General features: G+C 39.2%; 1 protein-coding gene across 7 annotated transcripts in view; it reads left to right on the top strand.

Moving 5' to 3' along the window:
• FILIP1 (filamin A interacting protein 1) overlaps nucleotides 1-20,870 on the top strand; it is a 315,951-nt gene that overhangs the window by 191,842 nt on the left and 103,239 nt on the right. For all 7 annotated transcript variants that reach the window (XM_062186381.1, XM_062186380.1, XM_062186377.1 and 4 more), the window contains one exon: nucleotides 8,577-8,858. In XM_062186381.1, coding sequence (XP_062042365.1) covers nucleotides 8,577-8,858 — 282 coding nt within the window. The remainder of the gene's footprint in view (nucleotides 1-8,576; nucleotides 8,859-20,870) is intronic.

Below are 20,870 nucleotides of genomic sequence, written 5' to 3'. Positions count from 1 at the left end.
AAGGAGTAGGTAATGGGATGGTTAGCACTATAATCCAAAAGTTGTATTTTTGAAATTTGTATTTATTAAATACAAATTTTCTATTAAAAAAGAAAATATATATAACCAGGAACTGGAAACTTGAGAAACATAGAAAATATGCCAAAAACTAATTTATGCAGAAAATTTTCATTGGTGGTTGGGATGGAGAGTAGTTTGAACAATGTTGAATCCTAACAAAAAGATAAGTCTGAAAAGGGGCAGGGGCAGGAGTGAGAGTGCTAGGGAAATGTAAGGTCAAGAATTGTATGAGCTAGGGATGGGCATTTGACCTAGTGTTTAACACTAGGTTTAATACCCATGTTTCTCTGGCCTCAGAATCAGCCCTTAAAGCATTCAGATCTGGCTAAAAAGCCCATGAGAGCATTTCAGGCATGGAAAGCCAAGACACTCTGGCAAAAAAAAACAAAACAAACAAACAAAAAAACACAACAACACACCTAAATGCCTAAATGAAAGATCTCTGTGAGTGAGATCTCAGCAGAAAGAACGGGCCATCATAGAAGGAGGTAACTTTCTCTGAAGGGAAGAGAGAACTTCCACTTTGACTATGGCCTTGTCTAAATAAGATTGGAGTTGGTGAACTCAAGAGGCTTCCATAGCCTTGGCAGCTCATGACAAGAACCTCAGGTGCCGGCGCTGTGGCTCAATGGGCTAATCCTCCACCTGCGGCACCGGCACTCCAGGTTCTAGTCCCGGTCGGGGCACTGGATTCTGCCCCAGTTGCTCCTCTTCCAGCCCAGCTCTCTGCTGTGGCCTGGGAATGCAGTGGAAGATGGCCCAAGTGCTTGGGCCCTGCACCCCATGGGAGACCAGGAGGAAGCACCTGGCTCCTGGCTTCAGATCAGCGCAGTATGCCAGCCACAGCGGCCATTGGAGGGTGAACCAACGGAAAAGGAAGACTTTTCTCTTTCTCTCTCACTGTCCACTCTGCCTGTCCAAAAAAAAAAAAAAAAGAGCCTCAGGTGATTACTGATGTCATAAATAAGAGCATCAATTGTTAAATCAACAACAGGAGTCACTGTGCACTTACTCCCCATGTAGGATCTCTGTCCTTAATGTGTTGTACTATGTGAATTAACGGTAAAACTACTACTAAAACAGTACTCTATACTTTGTGTGTCTGTGTGGGTGCAAACTGTTGAAATCTTTACTTAGTAAATACTAAATAGATCTTCTGTATATAAAGATAATTGAAAATGAATCTTGATGGAGAATGGGATGGGAGAGGGAGTGAGAGATGGGATGGTAGCAGGTGGGAGGGAGGTTATGGGGGAAAAAGCCGCTATAATCCAAAAGTTGTACTTTGGAAATTTATATTTATTAAATAAAAGTTAAAAAATAAGTAAATAAATAAATAAGATACCCATGTTCTGCAAAATAGTACCTATGTTTGATACCCAGCTGTAGCATATGACTCCATCTTCTTGCTAATGTAGACACTGGGAGGCAATGCTGTGTTCAAGTGATTGGGTTCCTGCCATCTACATGTCACACTGTATTAAGTTCCTGGCTCCTATCTTTGGCCTGCCTCAGCCCTGACTGTTGCACTTTGAAGAGTGAACTAGTGTATGGGAGGATCTCTGTCTACCTCTCAAATAACTTAAGTAAAATAATAATATTAATAATGATAATAAAAAGATTTATAAGCACTAAGGAAGCATGGAAAGTAAAGTATGTATTTCATTGTGGTTGACTTTTTTTCCTTTCCTTTTCTTTTTACTTATTTAAATATTCTAGGAATATTTGTTAGTTCAGTATAAATGACTCAAAGTATTTACATTTTAATTAGTTTGATATTATTCATCTGATGGTAGAGTCTGGTATTACCCAATATAAGAGGGCAGGAGGAATGAGGAAGAGAGATGACCATATTTTTAAAAAGGGAAGATTTAGGATAACATGTGAATTTTCCTTTATTCCTGCTTTAGTCAGAAAATTCCATGAGAAGTATTGCTGACTGATTCCTATTAAAGGAAAAGCAAGGATATTCCATGTACTATATTAGTATACTTATGAAAGAGAAGAATCTATGCCTTAAATAGTGCTTTTGAAAAAGAAAATTATGGGGCTGGTGTCGTGGCTTACTAGGTTAATCCTCCTCCTGCGGCACCAGCATCCCATATGGGTGCCGGGCTCTAGTCCCGGCTGCCCCTCTTCCAGTCCAGCTCTCTGCTGTGGCCCGGGAGGACAGTGGAGGATGGCCCAAGTGCTTGGGCCCCTGCACCTGCATGGGGAGACCTGGAAGAGGCACCTGGCTCCTGGCTTCGATTTGGCACAGTGTTGGCCGTAGCAGCCATTTAGGGGGTGAACAATCAGAAGGAAGACCTTTCTCTCTGTCTCTCTCTGTTACTGTCTATAACTCTACTTGTCAAATAAATAAATAGAAAAAAAAGAAAATTAGGTAAATCTTCATTTATTTATACATTATTTTTCCTTAGAATTTTCTTCAAAGTATATACCTTGGGCTGAAGCAAAGACATTCTTGACTTTTTGCAGAAAGATTTTATCTATGTGTCCCAAACTTGCAGCCATGCAATCAGTTATTAAGAAGCCTGAGGAGTTCCAGATGCCTTTCTGTTACCTGCCTGCTAGCCCTGTAAGAACAATAAATAGGATTTGGCCAACTCTGCTGAAATGTTTATTGTTCAGCTCCAAGACTTTTTTTTAAAAATTTATTTATTTATTTGAAAGTGAGAGTTACACAGAGAGAGGAGAAGCAGAGAGAGAAAGAGGTCTTCCATCCAATGGTTCATTCCCCAATTGGCCGCAACAGCTGGAGCTGCGCCAATCCAAAGTCAGGAGCCAGGAGCTTCTTCCGGGTCTCCCACATGGGTTCAGGGGACCAAGGACTTGGGCCATCTTCTACTGCTTTCCCAGGCCATGGCAGAGAGCTGGATCAGAAGTGGAGCAGCCGGGACTAGAACCAGCACCCATATGGGATGCCGGCACTTCAGGCCAGGGCGTTAACCCACTGTGCCACAGCACCAGCCCCAAGCGCCAAGATTTTTAACACAATAAGTTTGTAATGATCCATATTCAGATTTTGCATCCTGTTCTCATAACCCATATCTGTAATAATTGGCTAGGTTGCTTCTCAGGAAGTTTTTTGAATAATTTATCATCTTGCAACTTTTGCATCAAGTTAATGGTTTTAGAAAAAAAAATACTTGCTTAGTAACCAAATTTGAATTACTTTATGCATTTTGCAGGATTGTCTATGGATGAAGACATAAGCATGGGTTTCTCAAATTCTATAGTGGGGGACAGCAGACTCACAGAATGACGATTGCTTTAAGTAACACTCTGACTTCAGAATCAGCCCTTAAGGCTTCCTGATCTGGCTGAAAAGTCCGTAAGAACATTTCAGGCATGGAAAGCCAAGACACTGTGGCAAAAAATGTTCTACATGAAGGATCTCTGTGAGTGAGAACCCAGTGGAAAGAAGTGGCCATTAAAGGATGTACTTTTCTCTGAAGGGAGGAGAGAACTTCCACTTTGCTTATGGCCTTGTCTAAATACTGACGCAGTTTGAGGATTCAAAAGACTTACATAACCTAGGCAGCTCATGTCAAGAGCCTCGGGTGGACACTGACATCATACATAAGAGTGTTAATTGTTAAACAACAGGAGTCACTGTGCACTAACTCCTCATGCAGGACCTCTGTCCTCAATGAGTTGTATTATGAGAGTTAACTGTAAAACTAGTTCTCAAACAGTTTGTGTGTGTGTGTGTGTGCAAATTGTTGAAATCTTTACTTAGTATAGAGTTGGTCTTTGTGTACAAAGTTAATTGAAAATTAATCTTAATGGAGAATGGGACTGGGAAGGGGAGAGGGAAGAAGAAGAGGAATGGGAGTGTGAGTGGGATGGTGGGTATAGTGGGAAGAATAACTATATTCCTAAAGTTTACTTATGGAATTTATATTCCTTAAAAAATAATTTTAAAAAAGAGGAAAGGCCAGTGCCATGGCTCACTTGGCTAATCCTTCGCCTGTGGCACTGGCACCCCAGGTTCTAGTCCCAGTTAGGGCACCAGATTCTGCCCCAGTTGCTCCTCTTCCAGTCCAGCTCTCTGCTGTTGCCCGGGAGTGCAGTGGAGGATGGCCCAAGTGCTTGGGCCCTGCACCCGCATGGGAGACCAGGAGGAAGCACCTGGCTCCTGGCTTTGGATCGGTGCAGCGTGGCAGTGCACCAGCCTTAGTGGCCATTTGGAGGGTGAACCAATGGAAAAAGGAAGACCTTTCTCTCTGTCCCTCTCTCTCACTGTCTAACTCTGCCTGTCCAAAAAAAAAAAAAAAAAAAAGGAAAAAATTCTATAGTGGGGAGTGAGAAAACATTATCTTAGTTTTTGCATTTGTAAATTTTTGTGACCTCCTGACTTATGGAGAATCCCTCCCTCCTTTTAATTCACATGTGTTTAAGAACTTAGAAGAAAGCTGAATAATGAGTAGATATTTAGAATTAAACATGGGGCTCAAATCCTATCTCTTTTATGTGATCCAGGGAAATATATTTAATCTCTTTAAACCTCAGTGGCCTCACCTGTAAGGCTGAGAATAATAGCACCGATTTTACAGGGCTAATATGAATGTTAAATGAAATTTTGCATTTCAAATGCCTTCTACACTGTACAACACTTAAGAAACAATGAGAGGAATTAAAAATAAGACGGAATATCAATGTTATTAAATGTGCACTTGAAAGTCCATTATTGTTGGGACATTTCCTCCCTATAAAATAGAAAAAAGTGGTCAGTATTGATGGTAGATTACCCTATTGAGAAATCATATTTTGTCTTTTTTTTTAATTTATTTATTTACTTGAGAGGCATAGTTACAGACAGAGAGAGGAAAAGACAGAGAGAGAGGTCTTCCATCCACTGGTTCAATCCCCAAATGGCTGCAATGGCTGGAGCTGGGCTATTCTGAAGCCAGGAGCCATTCTTCTTCTGGATCTCCCATGTGAGTGTAGGAGCCTAAGCACTTGAGCCATCTGCTGCTGTTTTCCCAGTCCATCAGCAGGGAGCTGGATTGGAAGTGGAGCAGCCGGGACTTGAACCAGTGCCCATATGGCATGCCAACACCCACAGGTGAATGGTTAACCTACTATGCCACAGTGCTGGCCCTGAGAAATCATATTTTAATCCCTCATACCTGCTTTCTAATTCCTTCCTAAAAGATTTTTTCACTAATTTGTTGTTGCTGAGTACATTTGCATTTCTGAGATAGTACAGGTGCTATCCTGTACTATCCTGACTTTGTTGTGGAGATATAGAAGATCTTATTTGATGTGCCCTAAGAAAGGACTATGTGCCTGTGTTAAAGGAAAAATAAATAATGTAAAATTTCTATGCCACAGGGAACAAAATATTTGCTAGGACAGAATTAACGTAACGGGTCTACCATGTGAGATTTTTTTTCTTAAAATTTTATTTATTTATTTTCATTTTATTTGAGCAACAGAGAGACAGACACACAGAGATATTTCCATCTTCTGGTTCACTCCCCAACTGCCTGAAACAGCCTGAGTTGGGCAGGCTGAAGCCAGGAGCCCAGAACTCAATTTGGGTCTTCCACATGGGTGGCAGCAACCCAAATACTTGCTTGAGTCATCACCTTTTGACTTCCAGAGTTCATATTAGCAGGAAGCTGGATTGGATGCAGAGGAGCCAGAACCGGAACCAAGCACTCCAATATGGGATGCAGGTGTCCCAAGCAACGACTTAATGCTGCACCAAATGCCAGCCCCCACATGAGATTTTTCCATCAGCCTAAGTGAATTAATGTGAAAGGGAATAGAGAACACAGGCCTTCAACCTGATTAATGATATAAAATAATTAGATAATTCTAAAATGTGTGCAGCTTTTTCTGTAAAAGCCATTAATATAAAATGATAATATTGGGACAGGCAGAGTGCCGGTTCTAGTCCCAGCTACTCTGCTCTAATTTAGCTACCTGGTACTACGTCTGGAAGTAATCAGATGGTGGCCCAAGTACTTAGATCCCTGCTGCCTTCATGCAAGACCTGGGTGGATTTCTATGTTCCTGGCTTAAGCCCAACCCAGGCCTGGCTGTTGAGATTTGGGGGACTGAACCAGTGGATTGAAGAGCTTTGTCTCTCCCTCTCTGTCACTCTTTCAAGTGAGTAAATAAGTAAATACATACATCTTTTAAAGAAATGCTACAAAAAATGTATTTTAAAACATTAAGCCTGGAATTCTTAGAACTAAATATAAAGAGAGGTGGTACCAAGTAGACTCAACTTTCTATATTTTTGCAAATACAATTATAATTAGTAAATACACATAGTGTATAAATAGCTACACATTGTCCTTTTTTAAGACTATCCTAATGCTATGGATCCTGTAAGTGATAGGAAAGATTCAAGGAGATAAGGCACAAATACATGCTACAGTCAGACACAGATACTGTGATCAAGGCTGTGTATGATTAAATTTAAGACATTAGCACCTCCATTGCTGTGTGTTGGAAACTCTTGTCTGGGATTTCTGTTAACTCATGGTCTAAATTGAAGTTCTCAAATTAATATTTGATGCATCATCTCAAAGAGCCTTAAGATGTTAGAGAAAATTATTTCAGATAAAAGGAATTCACATGTGGTATGGAGTTGTAGGGAATTGCAATTCAATTTGGGAAGCCCATGTGTCTTAGCTGTGGTGTGTAACAGGTCATGAGTTAAATTTGAAACTTGCTATTCATCATCTCTTTTTTGTGTGTGTTTTTGGCTTTGAGCTTAAGTCGGTCTGCTTCGCCCACAAACAAGCTGTGATGAAATACAGTAGGTCTGCTCCAAAGTGCTCTGGCTCCTATTACAAAGAAACATCTATTCTTTGTTCACCAGGGAATCACAAAAGATGCTCTAAAATTGAGAACTAACCATTGAGTGAGCCAGAAGACGTGGTGCCAGTGCCAAGGACCACTTCTCAGGTTTCTGTTGTTCAAGGTTAAGATGCTGTAGAAGGTTCACACACATAAAAGGATCCATTTGGCTATCAGAGTTCAGTTCAAACAAGGAGCCTGCATGCAGATCTCAAGACTCATTGAAAGAATTGAATGATCATTATCTGAAAGGAAGTGTTTCACTGTGTTTATTTTTCTGTTATAAACTTAATGCTTTAAAAAGTTTTCTTTAGGTTCTTGAATATGGTTGGGTTCATAAGAAAAATTTACTTTAAGATAACAGAGTTCCTGTATTTTATCTTGAAAACATAATGAAAATTTTGTTACTTAGCTGTCCAGAGAAAGGTCAATTTATATTGTAAGTCTTAAATAAGCCCTATATACTAAATTGTAATATTAAAAACCTTTGGCAAATTTTGTTGTAAAGCCTTCAGGCTATTAGAGCTGTCTTCACAGAACCTTCAGTTCAATATGTTTGTTTATAACATGCCTGTTGGTCAAGTTCTTTTGCTCAGAGAATGATAATCTGTAAAACCTTCTTTGTGGAATGACTTAAATGTGCTCCTCATGGGATTAATGTTTCATCTTTGTCTTTTAAAACATTTTTACCATGATAAGTTATTTTAAATTTGACTTCAAAATCTCTGTTTTCTCCGAATTCTTTATGCTTTTACTACTATAAATGACTGAATTTAAAAGGTCCAAATTTGAAAAAGAGGCTGTTGAAAAATAAAGTCTGTATCAGTAACAGCATACCCTTTTCTTCCCTTTGCTTTCCCATTTTCCTTTCTGTTTCATGCCCTTTCTGCTCTATGTGCATTTTTCTGCACATTGTGATGTCCAGCTTGTTCTTGGCAAGGAATGGACTTTTATTTTGCCACAGTTTTAGATTTTCAGAATTGTTGTAGAGATAATACAGGAGGTTTCCATCTATTTCACACCCAGTTTCCTTTAAAATTAACACCTTACCTAGAATAAGACATTTTCTATAATTAATGAACCAATACCTATATGTTACTTTTTACTAACATTCTTGCATTATTCAGATTTCCTCAGTTTTCCCTTAATTTCCTCCTCTGTTCCAAGAGTCCATCTAGGATGCCACTTTACATTTAGTTGTCATGTCTCCTTAAGCCCTTTCTACCTGTGACAATTTTTATATTTTCCTTGTTTTTAGTGATCTTGACAGTGTAGAAGGTTACCAGTTAGGAATTTCACAGAGTATGTCTCAGTTGAGCTCTGTTTGATGTTGTTTTCATCAAGAGGTTGAAGGATAACATTTTGGGGAAGAAGGCCTCAAAGGAGAAATGCCATTCTCAGCACATCGTTATCAAATCCCCATCATCAACACAACTCAGCACTGTTGATAATGATCCCGATCTTTTGTCTTGACATGGTTTTCAGGTTAGAGTCACAGTTTTACTTTTTCCTGACAACCATCAAAGCATTTTTTCTGAAGATTTCCATAGCATATTCAATAAAGCTGTAAGGAAGCCAACTGTGTTTGGTCTTTATTGGTGATGTTGTAAAGCTGCTATATATTTCTAAGTATTCAAACAAAAAAGAATTTCAGCAGTGGTAAAGAGTGTCTTATCTTTGATTGTGTGCTGTAGGTGGGAATGCGATCCCGAAATCAAGGTGGTGAAAGTTCAGCTAACGGGCATATCTCCTGCCCCAAGTCCTCCATCATCCACAATGCGGAGGATAAAAGTCTCTCCGAAGATGCAAAGAAGAAGAACAAATCAAGTAGGAAGGAGGAGGATGTCATGGCCTCAGGAACTGTCAAACGACACCTAAAACCATCTGGAGAAAGTGAACGCAAGACAAAGAAATTCCTGGAGTTATCCAAAGAAGACCTCCTCCAGTTACTCAGTATAATGGAAGGAGAGTTGCAGGTAGAGTCAAATGTTCTCAACTCTTATGTCTAGTTCCTAAGCTATGAAACAGATTATAAATCAGTCCCCCTCGCTATATTATGAACTTCATGGGGAAGAGTGATACCTTTTCCTTCTTCATTTTGAAATCCCTAGTGCCTGGCACAATTTTGTACTGAATAAATGTTTGTTCAATGAATGAAAAAAATGAAAAGGTGCTGACACCCTATTCAACTTTTATGGAAAATTTCATCCTGATATGATTTTGGAATAATTTAATGCAGGTCATCAATTAGGTTACCTAATTTAATCATCAATTGATTGAAAAATATAGAAAATTCATGATTATTAGAATGAAAGCTAAGGTTAATTGTTATTTTTGCTCTTTGTTATAAGCTAGAATAAAAGAGAAATCAAAGGCGTGTAATAGGGTGAGAGGCATTTTGTGGAAACCAGCATTACTTTTTCTCATTTTTTTCCAAAAATCTAGCCTCAATTTTCTGCAGTCGTACACAGATAAACAGAGATTGCACTGTGAAGAATCTAATAGTTTCCCAAAGCATTTTCAATTCTATTATCTCAATAAAGATGTAAGTCTCATCTCCATTTACTATTTATATATAAAGAACAGAGATCATTGTCCAGATCTCATCTCAGGCCCCCTGATTCTTGGTCCAGTGATTTTCCTACTGTCCATCCCTACTGACCTTATCTAGTTGCCCTGAGCCACACTCCTCCATGAAGTTTATGTTTTTAACGATCCAGGAGGAAATTGGGATTCTTTTGAGTTTCTGAGTCCTGGACATTTATATCCTGTTATTGCTTTTGTGGGCAGGATGACTTAATTGCAGTTTTCTTTTTGTTTTTGTTAGGTTCTTGGCTTGCTTGAGCCTGTAAGGGAATACCAATAGTTGTTTGTAATGAAACTTTTGTTGGCTTACTGGTATTATTAGCATCAGAGAGGTAATTTCCAACTTACCCTAAACTAAGGTGGGATACTCCACTCTTAGTTCCTGTTCTCATCTGTGTGTATGTACAGATAAGGAAATCCCTAAGGTAAAGAGAAATATAAAACATACAGAACTCTAGTTTAAAATAAACAAACAAACATGATTGAGTACACCATTTACAGGCTGAGAAAAATCACATTTGCATTTTGCAGCAAAAGATGAAATTTTCCAGAAGATCTCCACTACTAAAAATAGCTTCACCACTCCCAGAAATGTGGTTAGTATTTTGTCTGTTGGCAGTTATTGTGTAAGGAGGCAGAATTACTCCCAACTTTTTGAGCTACCCCTGCAGACAGCATTGACCTGGGTAAAACTGAAAGGTATGATGGTTGATTTAGAATCCTTTACAAAGCAGCACTGTAAATTCACATCTTTTCAGCCCTGGTGGCTCTAGTGAAGTCTGTGGCATTTACAGACTCTAATTTCTATTGAAAGCAATTGTATTATGGTAAATTCTAGAAGTTATTTAAAATTCATGGCTTTTATATACATATTGGTACTAGATGTGGTTCCAGATGCTAGGTATGCAAAATATAAGCTCACACAGCTATGACATTAAAGAAATTGGCCAGAAGGATCCAAAGAAATTCATTTTGCTTTCTATTAATCTTTGTGATTACAGGATCCCTACTTTACACAGCAGATGTATTCCTGAGCAGCTATATATAAGTAAAATAATGTAAGACATCATTTGTAGGGGAGGCAGTGAAAGGAAAAATAAATAAGAACCTGGTATCTTAAGGAATTCCATGGTGAATTAATTTTCAATGCAAATAATGTGTCATAGTCATATATGTGCCTACATGATTACACATTTATGTATTTGTAAATGCAGATTTGAATATTATATTTATTGAAAATGATGTTGTTTCTATATTTAAAGCTGTAGGTATATGTTCTTATAGTGGACACTTGTCCTCTACCAACATTGTCACATGGTGGTGGTGGGGGTGTTGTAGCTAAGAGAGGGGAACAGTTGGCATTAGCAAATGTGAGTGGGCTGGTAAAAATATGGCAGCTATGTGCTAGGTTTGCCAGACTAGATTTAAGAAAAAAAGGTTTATTTGAAGGGCTGGTGCTGGGAAAAGAAGCAGGAATGTGCCTTGTAAGTTATCTTCAGCTCAGGTCTCTATGCTCTCTGCCTTCACATGTATGGAGTATTTGGTAAGCTGTCTCCTAGTTCTCCAAGGTCACATATTGCACTCTCCTGGAGTGGCTGGGTATGTCTCAAATGTCCTTTCCCTGGAGGTGGCATTCTAAGGTTCTTTAAAATACTGGGACTGTAAGGTACATTTGAGGTGTCTTCCGTACTACCATGTTTATGTTTCAGGCGTGAGACTGATACACAGAGCAGTTATGTGACTGGGTAAGGTCATACAGCAATTCAGTTATGGTTACTCTGGTTCCAAATTCCTTCTCAATGCAATTTCCATCCCATTATATCACTTATCTGGGATGTTCAAGGATGATTGGGCTCCAGGACCTTTGTGTTCATTCTTGACCTCCAGAACTTCTTTCATGTAGATTCACATTATAAACTCCTAAGTTACAGCTATTCTGTGGAAAGATGAAACTGTTTAGGGAAGAGAATTCAAGGAGGGCTTCTTTCACATCAGGGAAATAGAATGGAATCTGAGTCTTGAAGTTGGCTGAGATCCAGTTAGGGAGAAAACTAAAAAATGGCAGGGATGCCATATGAGCACTACACAATACTGGGGCTTCATGGTCATGATTCTCTGGGTGGTATCCCCTGAAACTGTATAACAATGAACCTTGAGGGGAGACCACATCTACAGGTCAAAAGAAATAGGGTCCCATGAAAGAAAATACCTTAGAGAAATGGGAGATAAGACCAAGATCAAGCCTGCCTGTAAGAAGAAAACCTGGGAAGTGACTTGAGAAAAAAGAGTTAGAAGCTCCTTTAGGCTCTTCTTGCCAATTTTCTCTTTCTCACACTCCTTTTTGATTACTCTCATGCTCTGAAATTCCATATCTAGCATTTTGCATGTAGAAGATAATTTTGTGTGTTTTTGGTACAATAGTGTCTTGCCACCATTGGGATCTCTTGAGTGATCTATGAGAATTTATTGAACCAACACTATAAACAGCATGACTTTTGTTGTTGGCATTGGCTTTTGCAAACTTTTCAAATTTACTGTTTTGTTTACCAATGCACATATCCTATGGACTGTTTTGTTAAAAAATTATTTATTTATTTGAGAGGCAAGGAGAAAAAGAGACAGAGACCATCTGTAGGCCCACTTCCCAAATGCCTGCCATGGTCAGGATTTTGGGGTCAGGGCTCAAGCACTGATATGGATGTATATCAGTGGCTAATGTGCTAGGTTAAATGCCCACCTGTTTGTGACTCTTGAAGTGTACATTTAATGAACATGAATTAGAAATGAAGTTGCCCTTCTCAGGTATTTTTGCACTTTAAAGAACCTTGTCTTGAATCAATAACATCATGAACCCTGTCTTGGAGAAGGACATTTTCCAGCAACACCTCAGCAGATGCAGGCATGTCCTACTGGCACAATGACTAGCTGGGATTGCACACAGAGAAGTAGCTGGGATGGTTTCCATTATTACACTTTTGTCATTGACTGCTTCCAATAACAAGTTCTTTCTAATAAATTGGAACACTTTGACTCTCTGGGTGAAAAACCGGTTACATATTTCCCAGACTAAACTGAAAGTAATGAAATTGTACACCCAGACCATCACTTGGGCACCATGATTAATTTCCCCTGTATTTGTCCAAAAATAGCACTTTAAAAAAGCCAGTTAACTTGGCTGTACTAAAACCGACAAAACTTCAAAAGAAATGCTACTAACATCAAGAATCTGTAATGCAGAAGACTTGGCAAAAGTATATTATTGTAAAATGATTTGAGAAGACACAAATTCTTTTTCCTGATGCAAAAAAAAAAAAAAACCTAACAAAAACATTAGTCATTTTATATAGCAAATTCCCTTGATATATCTTCCATATATTTTAGGGGGAAAAACTCAAAATTTGGGTATTCTCATGTCTCTCTTTGCAATTACAGTTAATTCTCCTCTGGTTGTGCATAAAGAGGCAGGGAAAATTCAACAGTACAACTAGATTACATACTACCATTCCATTGGCTTGGGGGTCCTCTAGGCTAAGTCAGAGACAGTCATTGATACACTGTGAAGTCTTTCTTCATACTAGGTGACCAGCAGAAGAAAGTGTTATGTTTCAGAGATAATTTACAAAATAGAAAATATGCCTGTGAATTGCCAGAAGCTTACTCTATTCTGACCTTTTAGAATTTATAGCCATTTTCTTTAATATTGTTCACCTATTTCTCTTCACCTCTCCATCACATTAGAGTCTTCTCTTGGCACTGCTTTCTCATCAAGAGAGTTTATTCTTCCTTTAACTTTAACGAATAATTCATTTATTCAAATTTCATTGCTTGTATATAAGGAAAATTGCTTATATGAGAGGTCTAAAGACTGAAAAGATGAAAAATTATAATTATAGCTAAATCTTGTTGAGTTCCTAGTATGTGCCAAGTGTGTTTTTAGACACTAAGTATTAAAGCAATCATGAAGAAAGAGATAATAGCCCAATAGGATATATGAGAATATGTAGGAATGAGTATCCTAAAGGGTAATACTAATATAAATGATGGAAGCACTGAGAAAGAATAGATTATGAAAATCTAAGGAGATGAGTGACAGCTGCCGAAATAATTGGGCCTTGAAGAATAAAGTAGGTTTTAGACAAGTAGAAATGAGCACAGTGGGGGCTGGCACTGTGGTGCAGCAGGTTAAAGCCCCAGCTGCTGGTCCAGCATCCCATATGGATACTGGTTTGAGTCCTGGCTGCTTCTCTTCTGATCCAGCTCCCTTCTAGTGCACCTGGGAAAGCAGCAGAGGATGGCCCAAGTGCTTGGGCCCCTGCACCCATGTGGAAGACCTAGAAGAGAAGCTCCTGGCTTCTGGCTTCAGATTAACTCAGCACTGGCTGTTGCAGCCATTTAAGGAATGAGCCAGCTGATGGAAGGTCCCCCCCTCTCCGCCTCATAACTCTGTCTTTCAAATGAAAATTTTAAAAAACGTTAAAAAAAAAAAAAGAAATGAGCATAGGGATCACATGAGCAGAATTAAATACAAAGTGGGTGAGAAAGTATGGGCCATGTTGTCAGTGAATAGTCTGGTTTCAGTGGACAAGTATTTAGTGGAGGTAAAGTTATACCCTCGTTTGAATAACAAAAAAGAGGAAAAAAAGGCTTTGAAGATCCCAGGGAAGTAGAGTGATACAGAAATCAGAGGAGTCAAGATTGTTCAAAAGAGTTTCGGTCTGTCAAATCAACAGGTAAGTCCAGTTGAATGGGACCAAAGGCTCTTCCTTTGGGTTTGTGAATCTGGAGGTGATTGAGAACATTTTTCAGAGAAGTTACAATGTGTTTAAGCATTTTCAGTGAGTTGAGAAGTTTAAGAAATAGAATAATATGTCCTGTTGAAAATCCAGGAACTTAGAAAATATGTGTTTATTTTGGTAAGCATTAATTAGATTTGCTGAGGTTTTCTTGAGACAGCCAGAGAAGACACATTTCTGTCTTCTTTAGCTTAGTCATAAATTATTTGTCTGACACTGTGTAAGCCCTTAGTACACATTTGTTGACCTCCTGATTTGTAATCACCATGTTGCTTTTCTCTGCTTTGGGGTTTTCAGTGAAACATGGGATTATGAAAAAGGCTAAAACAGTGTGCCTTAAATACTAACTCCTACAGAGAAATTTGGTAGAATCCAAAAGGTTTGGTTGACTTTATTAATGTTGACTTTGGGCCTCAGTTTACTCTCCATCTGTATCATATTTCCTACCTTCCAGGGTGATTGAGATATAAATTTAGCCATTAATTTGGAGAATCTAGGGATGAGAAAAGTAGTAATAAATGGGATAGTCACTAGAGAGAAATTCAGATCAAGAGAGGGAGGTTTTAAAATAAATTCTTAAAATTTTTAAACTGACATTAGTTATACATATTTATGGGGTCCGATGTGATGTTTGTTTTTTTCCCAAAGATTTATTTTATTTATTTGAAAGAGTTACAGAAGGAGGTAGAGACAGAGAGAGAGGTCTTCCATCTGCTGGTTCATTCCCCAGATGACCCCAACAGCCAGAGCCGCGTTGATCCAAAGCCAGGAGTCAGGAGCTTCTTCCAGGTCTCCCATGCGGGTGCAGGGGCCCAAGGACTTGGGCCATCTTCTACTGCTATCCCAGGCCATTGCAGAGAGCTGGATCAGAAGAGGAGCAGCCAAGACTTGAACTGGTGCCCTTATGGGATACCTGTGCTTCAGGCCAGGGCTTTAACCCGTTGCGCCACATGTGATGTTTCAATACAAGAATATATTGTGTTATATCCAATCAAGATAAATAGTAAATAGGGAGGGTTGTTAACGATGAAAGAGATTTCCTGTGTTCTTGAGTTAACAGGGTATAGGACTAGAAAGGAGCAGGGTCAAGGATATAAGAAAGAGGTTAGATTATTGATGATATAATCTTACAAGAAACAAGAGAAAGTAGATCAAAGGTATGGTTTTGAGACTGACCGGTTTTGACCATGGAAAGGAGGAGACCTGGCCCCAGGGCCAGGCACTGGGGCACATCGAGTTAAGCCATGGCCTGTAGCACTGGCAATCCTATATGGGCTACTATTACACCATATGTGACAGGTGTCAAAAAAGTAGACTGTGTGGGTGAGACTGATCAGTAAGGGGTACTGGGGGGAGAGTGTGCAGGTCAATGGGAAGACAATCAAGAGAAGATGGGAAAGCTTGGAAGCTGAGTCACTTGCATTTGAAATTTCTTTGTGGCACAGATTGAGCTAATGCAAGGTCTTAGGTGTAGTCTTGGGAATAGAGGTGAAGACAGTTGCAATTAATGAGATCAAGAAATCATAAAGTTAGGTTATTGGCTCAAATCTCCCATTAAATGTCTGAGCTTCCTGAAATGATGGTAGGATTTGGAGCAGAGAGCAAGTCTGGGTCACTGAACAAATATGAGTGCTGGGGATCATAAGGTCAGGAGATAACTGCTGCTGGATTTTCCTAAAGTGTTTTTCTGATCATGTCATTCTGTTGCTTAGGTATTTACAAGAGGCCCTTAGACCTTATCAGACTGAAACTTAAATTGCTCAGACTGGCCTACAAAAGTGATGTATTAACTGGCTCACCTTTAGCTATAAAAGCTCATCTTTAATGTTCCTTAACATGACCACCCTATCTAATCAGGAAGCCTCCATGTTCTCTCTCAACCCAGAAACACACACACACACACACACACGCAAACACTATCCCCATTCCAGTAGTCTTTTTCATCTTATGTTCCTTTATATTGTTCCTACCTTAAATATTCACACGATAACAATAGGGGCTAGATTATCTAGGAAAATTAAGGACATGTGTGTGTGCCTGTTCTGTCTCATACTTCCCTCCTGTACCATTCAGTTAGTTCATAAGACTCCACTGAAGCCTCACCTCTGCAAGAAAATCACTTCTAATCACTTGCTCCCCATACCTGTCTTTTTCCTATCCTGAAATCCTGCAATTTTTTTGGTGTATGTGAACATAGCATCTCATATATATACATTCCTGAAGTGTCGTGTATATTTATGTCTTGTTGCCCAAAACAGCTTCCTGAGAGAAGGAGTTGTGTCTTTGCTTCTTCTATACGCCTTGTTGTAACTCGTAAAGGGCTAGGAATATCATATTAGTCTATTGGTAATGAGTGATTAATTTCAGAATTTCCCCATACTTACATTCCCTATGAATCACTCATGAAATTTTTTATGTCTACAAAACAATTAAAAGTACATAAAAATGTACAAGTATCATATATATAATACTATTATTGAATTAGCAGTAAAGGTCATCAATATTTACTATGATATTCCCACTATAACACTATGATTCAACTTTTCTGTCATCTTTAATGGATTTGTCATAGCTCCACTGGGGTTGATGATAATCGGGTGGAACTACCCAGTGCAACCAAGCACAATAGGCTTATCCTACCTGCAGGGTTACCATTTACCACTTTTTTCTTTAGAAATGGTTTTCTTTTCTTAAATGAGTTCCATTAGTCACATGGTAAGGCTTCCCTTAGAACTTCTGTGCTTCTGAAGAATGAGGCTTTTAGTTACCCTCTATGGCTTTTTAAATTGATGACTCACCTGCACTTAATATGCTCCATCTTTAGAATCTCAGGCTGAGGTCACCCTGAGTGAGGCTGCCCAGTGAAACCTCACACCACCAAAATGGTCAGCGTGCTGAGAATGGTATGTCTCTGCTAAGTTTAGGAGGCAGCACAGAGACAGGTTGACTTTCTGATTAAAATCAGGACCAGATCTGATCTTTTGTTGAATACAGTACTTCAGGGCTCATGTGTCCAGCAGTGTTGTCAGTATTTTAACAAAGAGCTTTGGTGTCTGGTTTTCATTGTTTCAGGCAGAATACCTTTGTGCTTCTAATAGAATTAGAAAGTTGGCTTCCTGAAATGAGAATAATGGATTCATTGGCACATTAGGAAAGAACTTTGGTATTATTGATTTTAAAAAATGCATATTAATGGAGAATATCTCTTTATTAAAAAATCCTTTCAATAGTTTAAGGGCACTGGACACTGGAAAATACTCTCTAGGAGTAATAGGAACAGATGGAAATTTCCCACTAAGTAGCTTAGTCCAACTTACCTGTTAAACATTTCTCAATTATTTGTGTATTTGCTTTAGTTACATGGAGTCATTTTCAAGATTAGTTTGGGGGCCGGCACTGTGGCATATTGTGTAAAGCTGCTGCCTGCAGTGCTAGCATCCCATATGGGCGCTGGTTCCAGTTCCAGCTGCTCCACTTCCAATCCAGCTCTCTGCTGTGGCCTGGGAAAGCAGTAGAAGATGGCCCAAGTCCTTGGACCCTGCACCCACATGGGAGACCCTGAAAAAGCTCCTGGCTTCAGATCAGCCCAGTTCCACTATTGCAGCTATTTGGGGAGTGGACCAGTGGATGGAAGACTTTTATCTCTGTCTATCCTCCTCCCTGTCTGTAACTCTATCTCTCAAATAAATAAATTAAACTTTTTAAAAAAAATTATTTTGTAGAGGCCGGCATTGTGGCACAGCTGGTTAAGCAGCCACCTGCGATGCCAGCATCCCAGATGAGCGCCAGGTTTGAGACCTGGCTGTTCCACTTCTAATCCAGTTCTCTGCTAATATACCTGGGAAAGCAGCAGAAGATGGCCCAAGTGATGGGGTCCCTGATACACATGTGGGAGACTGGATGGAGTTCCATGCTCCTGGCTTCAGCCTGGACCAGCTCCAGACATTGCAGCCATTTGGGAAATGAACCAGTGGATGGAAGATTCTCTCTCTCTCTCTCTTTCTCCCTCTTCTCTCTCTCTCTCTCTCACTCTCACTCTTTCTCTTTGTCTCCTTCCCTTTCTGTAACTCTGCCTTTCAAATAAATAAATAAATCTCTACAAAAAGAAAATTACTTTGTAGTTTCAACTGGCTAAACAAAATCTAAGAGTAAACTACTATTTAATTTTTTTCTAGATGTTTTGTGTATTAAATTGAGAAGTTTGGCTTTGGCAGAACAAAGAGTGGCAATGATGGAGACTGGGGAAGTTCCTTGGGAAAAACAGGTCAGGGTCAAAATTCTGGCTCTGTTTTCTACCTATCACAGTCTTGAACTCTTGCCTCACTTTATATATTTTCTTCTTAATGTCTTAGGCCAAAATTACTGGTATAACTGGCTCTCAACCAGGAACCTGGTAGGACTCTGCCCTGAGAAATCTATCATACTGTCCTCATTGCTAGGTGAAATGAGAGGACATCTGGAATTTCCTATAAAATACTCCAACCGCTCTTCCCAAAAAAATGTATGTGAGAGAGTGGATTGTATGGTTCTGTTCACTTAGTGTCTACCTAAGACTCTTCCATAATACAAAGTTAAAAAATAAATGACATATGAAATGGCAAAAGGAAAATAATAATGTCTATATTGCCCTTTTGTCCTTCTGTGCTGCCAAGGATATGTCCAAATCTTCATTTTTTTTTAATCATCATAATAACCTTGAAAGGTTGGATGAAGAATAAACAGAAGTTCCAAGGGTTTAAGTAAACTTCCCCAAGAGCACTTCCTTTTAAGATGTCCCATGCCCTTCTGACCCCAACTTTATTCCTTTCAGTGTAGTACCCCAAAGACTGTGGTATCAACCTGTTTCACTATTTTTCTATTTAATAATTCTTATTTGTGCTAATGCTGGAAAGCCAATAATTTCAAGTCACATTAAATCAACAAATGTATCAGAAGGGCCTATTATATACCAGGAAAATAATGTAGCACTTTTTTTTTAGCAGTCCAATTTGAAGAACAAATTCATTAGGAAAACCTGTCCCATGGATCAGGAGAAGCAGCCTTCATTACTTGGCAATAGGATTTCCTTCACACAAAGCAGCAAATTTTAGAGTTTACAAAACTCACTTTTTTCGTCTCTAAATCACAGCTTGAACTGATGATTAATTTCTCTTTAAAAGTCTTCCTTATTTCTTCATCTTCATCTTGTGTTTTTCGTGCTTCCTAGTGGAAGTTTAACAACATAAACAATAGAAATCACTTGTAATGAACCTAAGTGTGGATTTTGTCAATGCCAACACCAGATTGGTGCTTGAATACATTGAAAAATACAGTAAAAGTTTCACTTAATATAGGTGCATTTTTTCCTGTTTACACTATTACTACATATAAAACATTTTTGCAGTTATTAAATGTTATTTAAAAAATTCATTTACTTATTTGAAAGGCAGAGTTAAGGGTGGGTGGAGATAGGCAGAGAGAGAGAGAGAGAGATCTTCCATCTGCTGGAATGGCCACATGGTAGGGGCTGGGCCAAACTGAAGCCAGGAGCCAGGATTTCCATCCAGGTCTCCCATGTGGGTGGCAGGGCAAGCACTTGTGCCATATTCCATTGCTTTCTTAGCTGCATTAGCAGAGAGCTGGATTGGAAGTGGAGCAGCTGGGAATTGAACTGGTATCCATATGGGATGCCAGCATTGCAGACAGTGGCTTGACCTACTGTGCCACAATCCAGATCCATTATTAAATGTTTTAAGAATAAAATGCAGATCAGCATGTCTAGACCATGGTAACTTTAAGTTGATGGTGCTCAAATTAGTGAGAAATCACCATTCTGGCACAACTTATGTATACAAATGCTCAAATATTTTAACCTCTATTTTATTCTCCTCTCTCTTCTGAACAATTCCAGTGACACTCTAGAAAACCACTAGGCAAAGACTTGGTAGATAAAAGATGGCCATTTTTTAGGTCCTTTCTGCTCATAATCTTCTCTGTTATCACCCCTAATGATTCTCAGGAGATGTCCTGATGCTGTGGTGATGGAAGATTCGTTCTTAGTCTTATGTGGTCTGAGGCATCTTTGGGTTTTCCAGGTGAACTTACAAGTGCAGACAAGATGGTAGAATATTTTTCTTTGCAAAGCTAACTGGTCCAATTGGGACTTGAAATCTGAATTCGTAAGCATCAAGTGAACCAGTCAAGGACCAGTCTCAAAATATGAAGGCCTCAGAGACTCATGTCTATGGCTATCAACAGAGACATACAATTATTCCAGCAGTCTGTATTTAAAAAAGAAAGCAGATTATTGTTGAGATTCTTTGAAAGCATTTGATGGCGATATTAGTGCATATTAAAAATTAAGGATATAAAGTCTGATTACAGATATTGTCACCTGGGTCTTTCAGCTAGCATATAATTCTATCTAGGGACACAGTCTTGTGCTGCTATAGTTTGTTTGTGTTGGCAGGGAAGGACTTCTATGGGCCTTTGCAAGCAGCAGGTATTCATCTCAAGGAATACTTACTCCAGTGTTAAAAATTTCCTGATTAAGGCCGGCGCCGTGGCTCAATAGGCTAATCCTCCGCCTTGCGGCGCCAGCACACCGGGTTCTAGTCCCGGTCGGGGCTC

The sequence above is a fragment of the Lepus europaeus genome, chromosome 3 (genome assembly GCF_033115175.1).
Source record: "Lepus europaeus isolate LE1 chromosome 3, mLepTim1.pri, whole genome shotgun sequence".
Classification (NCBI taxonomy): domain Eukaryota; kingdom Metazoa; phylum Chordata; class Mammalia; order Lagomorpha; family Leporidae; genus Lepus; species Lepus europaeus.
Note: the sequence above shows the minus strand (reverse complement) of the source record. Positions and strands in the feature narration are given on the sequence as shown.